The 12,221-nt window shown below is 36.6% G+C and overlaps 3 protein-coding genes across 3 annotated transcripts; 2 read left to right on the top strand and 1 right to left on the bottom strand.

The window, feature by feature from the left end:
* Positions 951-3,974, top strand: LOC18772729 (serine/threonine-protein kinase SAPK1). Its single transcript, XM_007205437.2, has 9 exons — positions 951-1,267; positions 1,437-1,511; positions 1,858-1,959; positions 2,161-2,214; positions 2,325-2,417; positions 2,537-2,629; positions 2,761-2,865; positions 2,967-3,065; positions 3,397-3,974. Exons 1-9 carry the CDS (start codon positions 1,148-1,150, stop codon positions 3,673-3,675), a joined length of 1,020 nt encoding a protein of 339 aa, XP_007205499.1. The 5' UTR covers positions 951-1,147; the 3' UTR covers positions 3,676-3,974.
* Positions 6,550-9,222, top strand: LOC18772532 (40S ribosomal protein S6). Its single transcript, XM_007205718.2, has 6 exons — positions 6,550-6,711; positions 6,794-6,858; positions 7,969-8,026; positions 8,105-8,213; positions 8,353-8,625; positions 8,787-9,222. Exons 1-6 carry the CDS (start codon positions 6,706-6,708, stop codon positions 9,020-9,022), a joined length of 747 nt encoding a protein of 248 aa, XP_007205780.1. The 5' UTR covers positions 6,550-6,705; the 3' UTR covers positions 9,023-9,222.
* Positions 10,192-11,952, bottom strand: LOC18774459 (peroxidase 17). The gene is made up of 3 exons (XM_007205507.2): positions 11,366-11,952; positions 11,072-11,263; positions 10,192-10,844 (listed from the first exon to the last, which is right to left on the bottom strand). The coding sequence occupies exons 1-3, from the start codon at positions 11,561-11,563 to the stop codon at positions 10,269-10,271; spliced, it is 966 nt and encodes a 321-aa protein (XP_007205569.1). The 5' UTR covers positions 11,564-11,952; the 3' UTR covers positions 10,192-10,268.

The raw sequence follows: 12,221 nt of genomic DNA, 5'->3' as shown, positions 1-12,221 counted from the left end.
TGAATGAGCATGCTATGGCTATGCCTGTGCACCTAAACTAAAATTAAAACTTAAAATTAAATCTAATATAAATGGTATATATCAGAGGTGATGGATGAGTTTTTGATTTTTTTTTTTCTAAAGTTTGTATGAAAAGATAATATGAGTTTTGAATCTTTAGAATTGGCCTTGGAAAAGGGCAGGGCTAGGGAAGGTGTGGTGCAAAGGTTAATTTTTATTTATTTCTAAATTATGTTTTATTATAATTATTTTTAGTTATAGTGAGTTGACAGAATGACCATTAAATTTAATCGAAATTTTAATAAAGTTATATAAAAATAGTGGATTGCAACACTTTACAAAGTTTAAGTAGTTAAAAATAAAAATTCAAAATTCAGATGATGTTAGCGTACATACCCAAAAATTCAAGTGATATTATACAAATTTCTCAAATTTTAAACATAAGGTCGGCAGAGAAATGAATGTAAAGCACTCTATTTTTGTTGTATGCAATCAGATTGCGTTGTTTCAAATTCCAAGAAGGATGAAATCCAGGCAACGTCCCAAAAGAAATGTGTGGAGCCTACCATCAAGTTGCACGACATATCTCACTGTCCTCCCTCTCCACCGTCCGCGTCATCTTTTGGTCCTACCTTCTGTTACTTATCCCCTCCCCTCGTAGACCCAAGGAATTGTTCCCTCCACTCAAAATAAATGCTCTCTTACTCGCTGAGAGTACCCAAAATATTTACCCGCCAAATTTACGCTAACAGCTGCCATTAGCTTCTCCAAAACGACACGTCGTAGTCTTGTAACGGCGAGTACGACCAACTAACACATTCGAGAGCACGACAACAGGGATAGTGGTCGGTCACAACTTGGTCATGTCTGCTGGAGATCGTAACCACTCAAAAATCGGCACGTGGAATTGCTGCTCTTCTTGTTTCTTATGTTCCGCGAAGACTTTTTAGACAGTCCACTGGAGCATAGGAGGAGGGGATGTAGCCAAAGCTTAACCAACAAGCTTTACATCTTTTTGCATTGCTGCCAATTCAGAAATAAAGGCCTTGAAAAACCCATGAAGATGCTTCACGCAAGCAAGTAGACAAGGGCAGAGAATTTATACACAATTTAGAGAGAGAGAGAGAGAGAGATTGTTGCTATAGCAATGGAGCGCTATGAGATATTGAAGGATATTGGGTCTGGGAATTTTGGGGTTGCAAAACTGGTTAAGGACAAATGGAGTGGGGAGCTCTATGCTGTGAAGTTTATTGAAAGAGGGCTGAAGGTAACATATGCATCTTTCATTTTTTTCCTCTTTCATTGGTATGAAATTTTGATTCTTGGGTCTCCTTTTTTTTTCCCATTAATCTTGATAGGTGAGATTTTATCATCTGGGTTTTGGTTTTTTTTTTTTCATGGAGGGACTAATTTGAAGCATTCTTCTGTGTTTACAGATTGATGAGCATGTACAGAGGGAGATTATGAACCACAGGTCCTTGAAGCATCCCAATATAATAAGATTTAAAGAGGTATAACTCTGAGTTTGATCTCAAACTTTAATGAAATAGTTCTATTCGTATCTCAATGAGAAAAGTTTCTGCAAAGCTACGTTAGTGGTCTGCAACTTGCAAGAACTGTTAGAGAATCAGAGACTACTTTATGTTAATAACAGAACATGCTTTCCTATCTCCACTTGTTTTAAAGACTCTACCCTTTTCCTCCATTATCTTGGCATTGGAACCGGGCTGGCTAGAGTGAAAAATTGATGCTTATATAGTTGGTTTTCAATGAGTAATTTTAAGGGGTTTAGCATATTTGAAATCAGATGAGATTTTTTCCTTATTTATTTGACTGTATGTCTGTTAACTTTTGCAGGTCTTGTTAACACCAACCGACTTGGCCATTGTCATGGAATATGCAGCTGGAGGAGAACTGTTTGAAAGAATATGCACTGCTGGTAGATTCAGTGAGGACGAGGTAAAAATTAGAACAAATTCAATGCTAAAAGAATATCCAGCTTATATATATATATATATATATATATATATATATATATATATACATATATATATATATACTTGGGTTTTCTTTTCTTCAGCTACAAATGATTAGATATTTTAGTAGCTGTTTTGGGTTTCTTTTCCTTGATTTCCTGATACTTTACATGGGTATCTGTAGGCAAGATATTTCTTTCAACAGCTGATTTCAGGAGTCAGTTATTGCCACTCAATGGTAAAAACCTCAACCTATCAAAATCATAATTAAAGTTTTTGTTGTTGTAATTATCTCCAATCTTGACCTTCCATCCATCCCTTTCTGATTTTGTATGTTTTCTATTGCAGCAAATTTGCCACAGAGATCTTAAATTGGAGAACACACTTCTAGATGGAAGCTCAGCACCACGTCTCAAAATTTGCGATTTTGGTTATTCCAAGGCAATTAACTACTTCATTTACAATACATTCAGGCCAGTTTGATAACTGTTTCAGTTTTCATTTTTCGGCTTGTTAATTCAATTTCAATTACTTAATTTATTTTTTGTTGCATCTTATAGTCATCTGTGTTGCATTCCCAACCCAAATCAACTGTTGGAACACCGGCCTACATTGCACCAGAGGTCCTGTCAAGAAAAGAGTATGATGGGAAGGTAAGTTTACTAATCTTTGTTGGCCTGTTTTTCATGTTCGATTTTTGGTCTTGTCCTTGTCATTTTGGGGCCAACTATTTGGTAACCTAACATCGTGTCTTCACTCTTTTTTTATTCTCTGAGAATCTCAGATTGCGGATGTTTGGTCATGTGGGGTCACTTTGTATGTGATGCTTGTGGGTGCTTATCCCTTTGAAGATCCAGAAGATCCAAGAAACTTCAGAAAAACACTCCAGGTATGTATCATTGTGGTATTTGTACCATTTTAGTTTTGCCTATTGCTATGCCTTTTAATGTTGTGGCCTAACATCTATAATTTGCTAATGCCTTATTTCAGCGGATTCTTAGTGTCCACTACTCCATTCCTGACTATGTACGCGTTTCCATGGAATGTAGACATCTCCTTTCTCGAATTTTCGTTGCTAACCCCGAAAAGGTATAATTCCTTATACTTACGGTCCTCGATGCACACATGATTGATTGCTAATCGTTGATGGTCCATGCTTAGAAAGAAAATCCTTTTCACTTTTTTGAGTTTTTATACTTTATACACTTTATTTTTATTCTTTGACAATAGTCGTCAATAGATGTAGACGGCTGACAACCGTGCCTAAACGAAAACCATTTTTCACTTTCTTGAGTGTTTATACTTTTTTTTTTTCTTGAGTCTTTTGAGTGTTTTTACTTTTAAGTCCTTATTTTGATTCGGTGACAATAGCTATCGATATGTATGTGTGATTGATTCTCAGTCGTTGAATTTGATGCAGAGAATAACCATTCCAGAAATAAAGCAGCACCCCTGGTTTCTGAAAAATATACCAGTAGAATTCATGGAAGAAAACAACCTGCAAAGCAGTAATCAAAACCATGAACAACAATCATCCCAGAGCATTGAAGAGATTTTAGTAATAATTCAAGAAGCTCGAAAAGCTGCAAACGGTGCCAAAATTGGTGGGCTTTTACTGGGAAGTATGGATCTTGATGAGATAGATGATGCTGACATAGATGACATAGAGACAAGTGGTGATTTTGTTTGTGCATTATGAGTGCCAAGTTCATATCACATACAGCTTTCCACTTTGCAGCTGCAGGCCAAATGCCATTTCCAAAAAGCAGTTGGAGATAAGGCATTTTTTTTTTTCTTCTTCTTGTTTTTCATGTGATGTTGGGGAATCAAACTCTCTCTTTTAAAGAGTGATGGTTATTTTCCCTTGCTTGGAAGCTTGCTGTCTTAGTCTGTGTGTGAAGTGGCATTATTTCCATTATAGGGTTTTTATTGGCTGTTGCTTCTCATATTTGTAATTTGCAAAATTCTCATAATATTCAGCTTCTTTTTATAATCTTACCTGATTAAGATAAATCTTTCTCAGTCACAAAACTGCACATTTTGAAATTCTGTTGGCCTGCGACATAAGCATAAAGTGATCAGTGATAAAATATTTGTATAATTCCATCAACCTGATCCAATTTAACCGCAAAACATTGATATCATATGTATCACTTTTCACGGCGGATTTTGTAGCTAGTTTAAGTCATGCTCTCTCAAGCCTTCCCGTTTGTGGGAAAATGAGATTCTTTTGTCTGTTGCAAACTCCTTTTATTTTGACATTTTAGGGCCTTCGTGTCCGAAAGGGTTTCTCCTGTAATTTCCTTTTTCCACATAAAAATAAAGTAAAATATAAAAAAAATTGCAAAAGATTAGGACGATAATGTAAATATAATATTAATAAGACTACAGAAAGGATACATATAATATCAATATTTGGGATATCTTCATAGTGGACAGCATCATATGTTCATATTTAGCATTGCAAGTCCAATGGTTAGTTGCTCGTGCTAATCGGAGCATACTCATAGAAGGTGCACAATTAATTAATTGGCACTAATATTTTTTTTTAATTATTTTAAGTTCAGATCCTCCACAAGAAATGTATGCTGTTGGATAATCTAATAGTTAATTCAAAATTTCAAGGATAGGTCTGAGTTGAGTGATATTTTATTTTGTAAAATTACTTGTTTTAGTGTCTTCTAACAAGATAATGTAATTGTTTGCTCAATTTCTTTTGGGTTTGTGAATAACAAGTCTCTTAATGTGACTTGATCTGAGTCATGTTCACATACGAGTTTTTGTTGATTCTTCAATCAAATCATTCTCCCGAAATTTCCCTCTAAAATTTATCTTCTCTGAAATTTAGTTTAATTTTATCTCAAATTTAAAGGATTTTGTTGCAATATGTCGTTGGGAAAAATAGGGATTAATAATAAGAGTCAATTAATAGCTCTAATTGTCCTTGAACCAAGCTTTTTCCACCATTGTGCAATTAAAATAGGCAAACAAACAATGTGAGGCTAAACTTTGCCTACATCAATAAACACAAATAAAGAGCGGAAAGCATTACAAAAAGTAGAAACCCAAACTAAATGTAGCTCATCACCCACAAATAAAGCACAAGGGCCAAACATAAAGATACAAAACAAAACAAAACCAAAAAAAGAAAAAAGAAAAAAGGAGAGGTTTTCTCTTGTGAAATTCTCTCTAATTTGCTTTTGTGATGAATGATTTTGAAATGCAAACAGTGGCTTTCATAGGTCCCAATGAGCTAAGAAAACATTTCCAACCCATGTTCATCCTTGCGTTGGTTTTGTAGCCATCCATGCATTAACTACCTCATTCTATGGTTTTTCTTACCTTTTAACTTTGTCTTTATCTCTCTCTTCCACTAAAGCAAGCCTGTCAGTCTCCCCCTCCCGACTTAGGTATCATGTATGTTGCCATTATGTATTGCTCATACTTTTTGACCCCAAAAAAAATGTATAGCTCATACTTTGTCGTTAGGTAAAGATTGTCACTATATCCGAATTGTTGTTATCAATATGAATTTTCTCAAGGTGTAGTTTTTTGGAATATAACACATCACATGTTCAATCATAGCACATATCAATGTGCTTTGAACTCGGGTGAAAACTCGAGTTTTTTCTTGGGTTGAGTTATTAGGCTATCTCTAACTTATGAGGCCAAATTCAAAATATCCCAAATTTTAGCCTAATTCCTCTCTCAACTTAAGAAAATTAAGGGGCCAAAATTTGGAAAAACCCAAACTTAGGGCCAAATACCAATCCAGCTATTGCCTAGATTGGAATTTTTTCGGTGGAGCCTACTAAAAGCTGACACAGGCCATGTGCAAAGTAGCTGTGAAAAGGGCCCATGCTGCTACTGCTGCAGACCTTCTCACGCCACGTATCGCATGCATGTGATGTAGTCGTTGGAATCCAACGTCACAATTCAAACAACTCTTTTTTTAATATATATATTTTTTATTTCAATAGTAACCCAAATCAACAATTTAGATTACATCCAAGCTATTTTAAAGGTAAAATAAAGATCCAACGGTCAAAATAGTATTTTAAATTAATTTAAATCAGATCCAACCCCAAAACTTACTCTAAATTCTATAAATACCCACCCATTTCTTAAATATTCAACCAAAAATTATATTTGTGGAATTTCAATTTTTTTAGGTTAAATTGTTCAAAAATATTAAATTATGAAGTTATTTAAAAATATTAAATGAAGAAAAGTTATCTATTTTAAAAAAAAATTATGCTCAAACCAGTCTTAAACAATTTAATAAGGTTGCGGACTTAAAATTCAAGTCTAAAGAGTTGGAGGAAAAAATGGTTTGAGTCTGGGCAAAACTCAAATAGTTATTTTTTGAAAGGGAAAAATTTGAGTTTAGTCCCAAATGGGTTGGAGAAGACCTTAAGAGAGAAAAAATTTGTTTAATTGAAGTCCAGTTAGCCCACAAAAATATATATGCTGGATTGAAAAGCGAAAATCCTAATTTTCTAAAATCCTCTAAGGAGATTGGGCCCAATGAACTCATCCACGTTTTCAAGTTTCAACTCATAATATCCCAAGCTTGGGGCCCAATTCCGCTTCCCATCTGCCTCGTCAATATATAAATTCCTCTCAGGCTCTTTCCCAAAACCCTAAGAAGCTGCCGGGAGCTCCTTGAATTCGAGTGGTTTAGCAAAAGGACCATTTCTCTCGTCTCGGCCGCGGCAGCGGAGCAAACATGAAGGTTTGTATATCCGTCTTACTTTCTCCGATCCCCAATTCTAATGCATTTCAGTCTTTCACCGATCGGCTTTCTGTTGTTTCAGTTTAACATTGCGAATCCCACCACTGGGTGCCAGAAGAAGCTCGAGATCGACGATGACGCTAAGCTGTACGAAAACCCTACCTCTAATTCTCCTCCATTTCGTATTTTGCTTACTTTTGGGAAAGGATAGTATCAGCATTTGTTAGGCAATAGAGGTTGTTGATAGATTTGGATCGATCTTATGAACTTGAGGTCTGTTTGGTTGCTGAGAAATTATTAGAAGAGAACGAAAACTGGAATTTTGAGTTTAGGGTTGTGAGTTTGTCGATTATAGCAATCATTTCATCTGAAGGCGATTGGAGAAGTTTTATTTTTCAATTTAGCTATATGATTGGTTAGCAATGCAGTGGATGGATGTAGGCGGCATGAATTGCATCTTCTTTGTATGAGTAACGATCATTTTATCTATCTGATGACTAGGAGGTCGGTGAGAAATAGATTTGCCTTCTGTTTTTATTTTATTCCTTGATGAAAAAAGAATTTCTTTTGGGATTTCCACAATTACACCAAATGAATTTAGTATTTTAGAAAACGATGGAAAATTTTGGATGCATTTTATGAGAATAAAGATTACAAATGGAGTGAATGATTTGAAATTTTTACTTCAAATTGTCATGCTCATGAGTAAACTTGTGGTAACAATTCCTTTATTCATTTTAGTTGGTATGTATCCTTCTATTAAGGTTTACTTTTTGCACTGTGTGCTTATGGATAAGTATAAGGATTGCCCTGCAGTGTATTTCTTTTTGGAATTCCAGCTGTGTGTCAGAACTTGTTCTGAATGTGCATTTTACCTTTTGCTTATTGACGAGGTTTTTCAAGAAATATTTGTGTACTGTGGTGATGCCATATGATTTTTTTTTTTAAAAAAATACCTGATGTATATGTACTTCGTAAATACCAAGGAAATTCAGAATACTCTTGGATTATAAAGAGCGAATTGACTTCAAAGTGTTTTATAGTTGCTGGAAGTACATTTTCCAGTGACAGACACATATCGAGTATTGTTAATTATGATCACATGTTTCTATTTATGGTTTTTCCAATTTCATTTTAGACTTTAGCTTGACATATCTTGCGCTCAGTTTTTTTTCCTTTCTATTAACAGATTGTATCCTAAACAATGTTTTATTTAATGTATCTTAGATTATGACCACTAAACTCTTTGACATGCAGTCGTGCATTCTGGGACAAGAGGATCTCTCAAGAAGTCAATGGTGATGCCCTAGGCGAGGTATTTACTGTTTGCGAGATTTGATTTTAGTCATCTTACGACAGAGTACTCATTACAGTTTTTTTCCTTCTTTTTCAGGAGTTCAAGGGCTATGTATTTAAAATTATGGGAGGCTGTGACAAGCAAGGCTTTCCTATGAAGCAAGGAGTGTTAACCCCAGGCCGTGTTCGCCTTTTGCTCCATAGAGGTATGTTATAATGTACCAATTTGTGTCTGAGAGATAGCGGCATTTGATTTTGAGTTCCTATTGTAGTACCTAATATTAGATTTCTCTCGGCTCAACACTTTTGGGCGATGAAACTGATTGATGCATATTGTTTATTTAGGTACCCCGTGCTTCCGTGGATATGGAAGGAGGAATGGAGAACGAAGAAGGAAGTCTGTTCGTGGATGTATTGTCAGTCCAGACCTCTCTGTATTGAACTTGGTTATTGTTAAGAAAGGTGACAATGACCTTCCTGGACTGACAGATGTTGAAAAGCCAAGAATGAGAGGTCCAAAAAGGGCATCAAAGATCCGGAAACTATTTAACCTCACCAAGGATGATGATGTGAGGAAGTATGTCAACACCTACCGCAGAACATTCACAAGCAAAACTGGTGGGTTATATTTTCGGTCTTTAAATTTCGTTTTCACACAACAGAAATATGAAAAAGATACTCTGCTAGAATATTAGTCACCATGCAGTGATAAAATTTCCATTTAAGTTTGTTGTGAGTCTCTGCCCTTGAGATAAAATACTCAATTTAATGGTTTGCAGGCAAAAAGTGCAGCAAAGCTCCCAAAATTCAGAGACTGGTTACTCCATTGACTTTACAGAGGAAGCGAGCAAGGATTGCAGAGAAGAAGAAGAGAGTTGCAAAGGCGAAGTCTGAGGCAGCAGAGTATCAGAAGCTCCTTGCTTCCCGGTTGAAGGAGCAGCGTGATCGACGCAGTGAGAGCTTAGCCAAGAGGAGATCGAGACTTTCTGGTGCATCTAAGCCATCTGCTGCTTAGGCCTCTGGAACAAATTTTGATATTTTAGTCCATGAGTTAGTAAGCAAGTCAGCATCATAGATAGTTTAATGTATTTTTAATTGCTTACATTGAGCTTTCATGATTTTATTATGGATGTCGAACATGTTGAGTGGTTGACATTTCAAATTTTGTTTGCGCTTTTAATGTTGGAATTAATTGGTGGCATACCTTCTCGCTCTCTCTCCCTGTTCTGCAATTCCCACTTATTCTCAATTTCGTATGACGAGAGAAGCCTAAATTTATGGCATGCTACACCATCTTGAAAGATCCCGAGCTTTGCGGTGCATTTTTACTCATTTAAATTAATATTAACCATTAAATTAATCTAATGAATTCTATTAAGTCCGCATTAGCATAAATTGTACTAACATAAATAAAACTCACAATTTTCCCCCTACACTTTGTATCCAACTTTTGAAATATAAATAAATAAAAAATGTCTCATCAAACATGAACACCCCTCCCGACCCAGCCCCCTTACCAACCCCACTGACAGCCACCCATGGTTCTACCTCTCTCTTAATTTTGGATGACTGACTCTCAACAAAGGCCTACGGATTGAAGTCCTTCATCCTTAGGAATCTCTCCTAACTCCAGAACCACCCTCGAGTGATAATCCAGTTCTACAACTAGGGAATAATTTTATCAAATCTTGATCACAAATAATTCGCGACAACTACTGCAATTGACATCTTATATATGCCTACCAATTATAGGACCTAGTGAGCGGCGGCCATGGCTGGCTGTGAGGGGGCTGGGTCGGGAGGGAGGTAGTTGTTGCTTGTTGGAACATTTAAAAAAAAAAATTATTTCATAAGTATTGGCTAAGGTGCAAATGGTGAGTAAGTTTGAGGTTAATAAATTCACCGATGTTAAATATAGAGATTCAGAAACTTCGGAATTCTATGCTGAATGATGTGAGCGCAATGTTGAAAATTCAATTAAGGAACATTGGTTTGAATTTTAGATGAACGCATCGGTTTTGGAATTAACCTTTTGAAAAGCCGGCATGAACAATAAACCAAGAGTACAGAATATTAGATGGATTGGCCCTGATCAGCAAAAACAAAAAAGTTTTAAGGATTCCATTAAAAATCAACCACAAAAAAGAAGAAGAAAAACAAAAAAACAAAAAAAAAGTGACGATAAAGATAAAATATAGTCAATTCCATTGATGGGTGTTTATTCTAACATCACCATGCCCTCTCAAGACAGGTACGTGGGGCTACAGGAGACGACTGTTAACCACCCTGCAATTTCTTCTCACCTCACCTTGCTGGTCAACCTGCAAGTCACCCATCTTTATCATCCCCTCAACAAAGGCCTTGAAAAACTCATGTTGGTCCCTGCTAAACAGTTGAACAAATGCCCTAGTCTCTGGAAATGTGAAAAGTGTTTGATCTGAATTCAGAAACCCTCTCCCTGCAACCAAGTCCTTGAAGTACTGGTTATCGAACACTACCGGTGTAGCGTCAAGGTCTCCGGTCACGTTTTGATCCACATTCAAAGGGCAGAGCTTGTTTAGCTTTCCTCTAAACTTTGGATCAAAGACTGGGTCTGGCCGGCCGGTGCCGGATTGATTGTACAGCCTGAACATGATGGAGAAGCACCGACCTTGGCCGATGGAATGTGAACCAGAAAGGGCAACAAGGTCTTTGACAGACAGATTGAATTTGCCAAACAGGTCAACGAGGAAGCTTGCGTTGGCTCTTGGACTTGGCATAACGTTGTCTGAGGCTTCTTGGCTAGCGCTTAAGCTATCCAATCTGCCTAACTTCACTTCCCAATCAGGTCCTCCTGTCTGATTAACACTAATTTTTTTAATTATGGACAAACCATAAACAGAAAAGAATTATACACTTTGCACTCAAACCAAACCAAGCCCATGTTGATTATTCATCACTTTTTTTTTTTTTTTTTCATTTTATATCAACAGAGGGGTTCAAATTCGGATCTCTTCGAATATTAGGAAGAGAAATTCCACTAAAAGAAGATGGAAGTAACGATATAGAGAAGAGAGTTTCATACCAATGCAACAGCATCTTTAGAGGCCATGATGATGATATCCGCACAAGAGACAATCCCAGGGCAGACCTTCTCCAAGGTTTCCTTGACTTCATCAACAACCTCATAAGATCTCAGTGAATTTATGTTTGCAAGGGCGAGTTTTTCCCCAAGCATTGTTGGTGTGTCATCAAGCAACAATGAAGCATCACAACCCTACAGATTATTTTTTACCAAAGAGGGAACCAATTAATTAGTAGTTGAAGAAAAGCTTATAAGGAAACGCAGGATTGTAATTTTTATATATAGTTCACTTACATTAACAAAGCAATCATGGAATTGGAAGCGCATGACAGAAGCAAGGCTCCGGGGCTCTCGGATCAGAGCCTTCTTCATGACATGTCGGACCACAGCTTCGGCTTTCGGGCACGATTCTGAGTAGTAATGAGGCCGGAGTTGTGCACCGGCAGCGCTGACTATTATGTGGAGGAGGAAGAGTGAAAAGAGGGGAGACATTGAATTTTTGAGACAATTCTCACCACTAGGTAGGTGTGTATATGAGTTGGTGAAGTTTGGAGTTCCGTTTGAGGGTTTTTAAGCTTGTTTGATGCTTCTGTGCATGAACAGAAACAATGGGTGTGTGCAATGATTCTTTCCCTTTTTTTCTCTCGCTTTTTTGTTTTTAGTGATATGGGGCAAGTTATGACACAAAGGCGATAGTATTGGATTACCTGTTGCATCCCTACTTATCAATACAATACTATCTCCTTTGAGTTATAGGAGGAAGCTTTATTTGCGCTATTCACTTGTATTCGTACACTCTTAAAGCATCTTCAATTGGGGTTGTATAATGATGTGTATGTTAAATATACACCATTTGTAATCGGAATCACATGCAATGGGGAGGTGTAAACGATTGTAAATTTGCATAACAACCATAAGATGCAAATTTAGATGCATATCTGCGGGCCTACATGAGAAAAAAATGAGAAAATGTGGACAAAAGTAAGCAAAATCAATTATACATCTTTCCTGTTAGAGCAAAAACCACATTTACAATCCCAATAATGTAAAGAAGATATAAAAGTGACTTTACACCCCCGAAAATAACCTCCCCAAACAGTGGATGGTCTTATGAAAGAATATAAATAACACTGTCACTTAAATGACGTGA

This window comes from Prunus persica, chromosome G6 (assembly GCF_000346465.2).
Source record: "Prunus persica cultivar Lovell chromosome G6, Prunus_persica_NCBIv2, whole genome shotgun sequence".
Lineage (NCBI taxonomy): Eukaryota > Viridiplantae > Streptophyta > Magnoliopsida > Rosales > Rosaceae > Prunus > Prunus persica.
The sequence above is the reverse complement of the archived record's forward strand: the minus strand, read 5'-3'. Positions and strand labels throughout refer to the sequence as shown.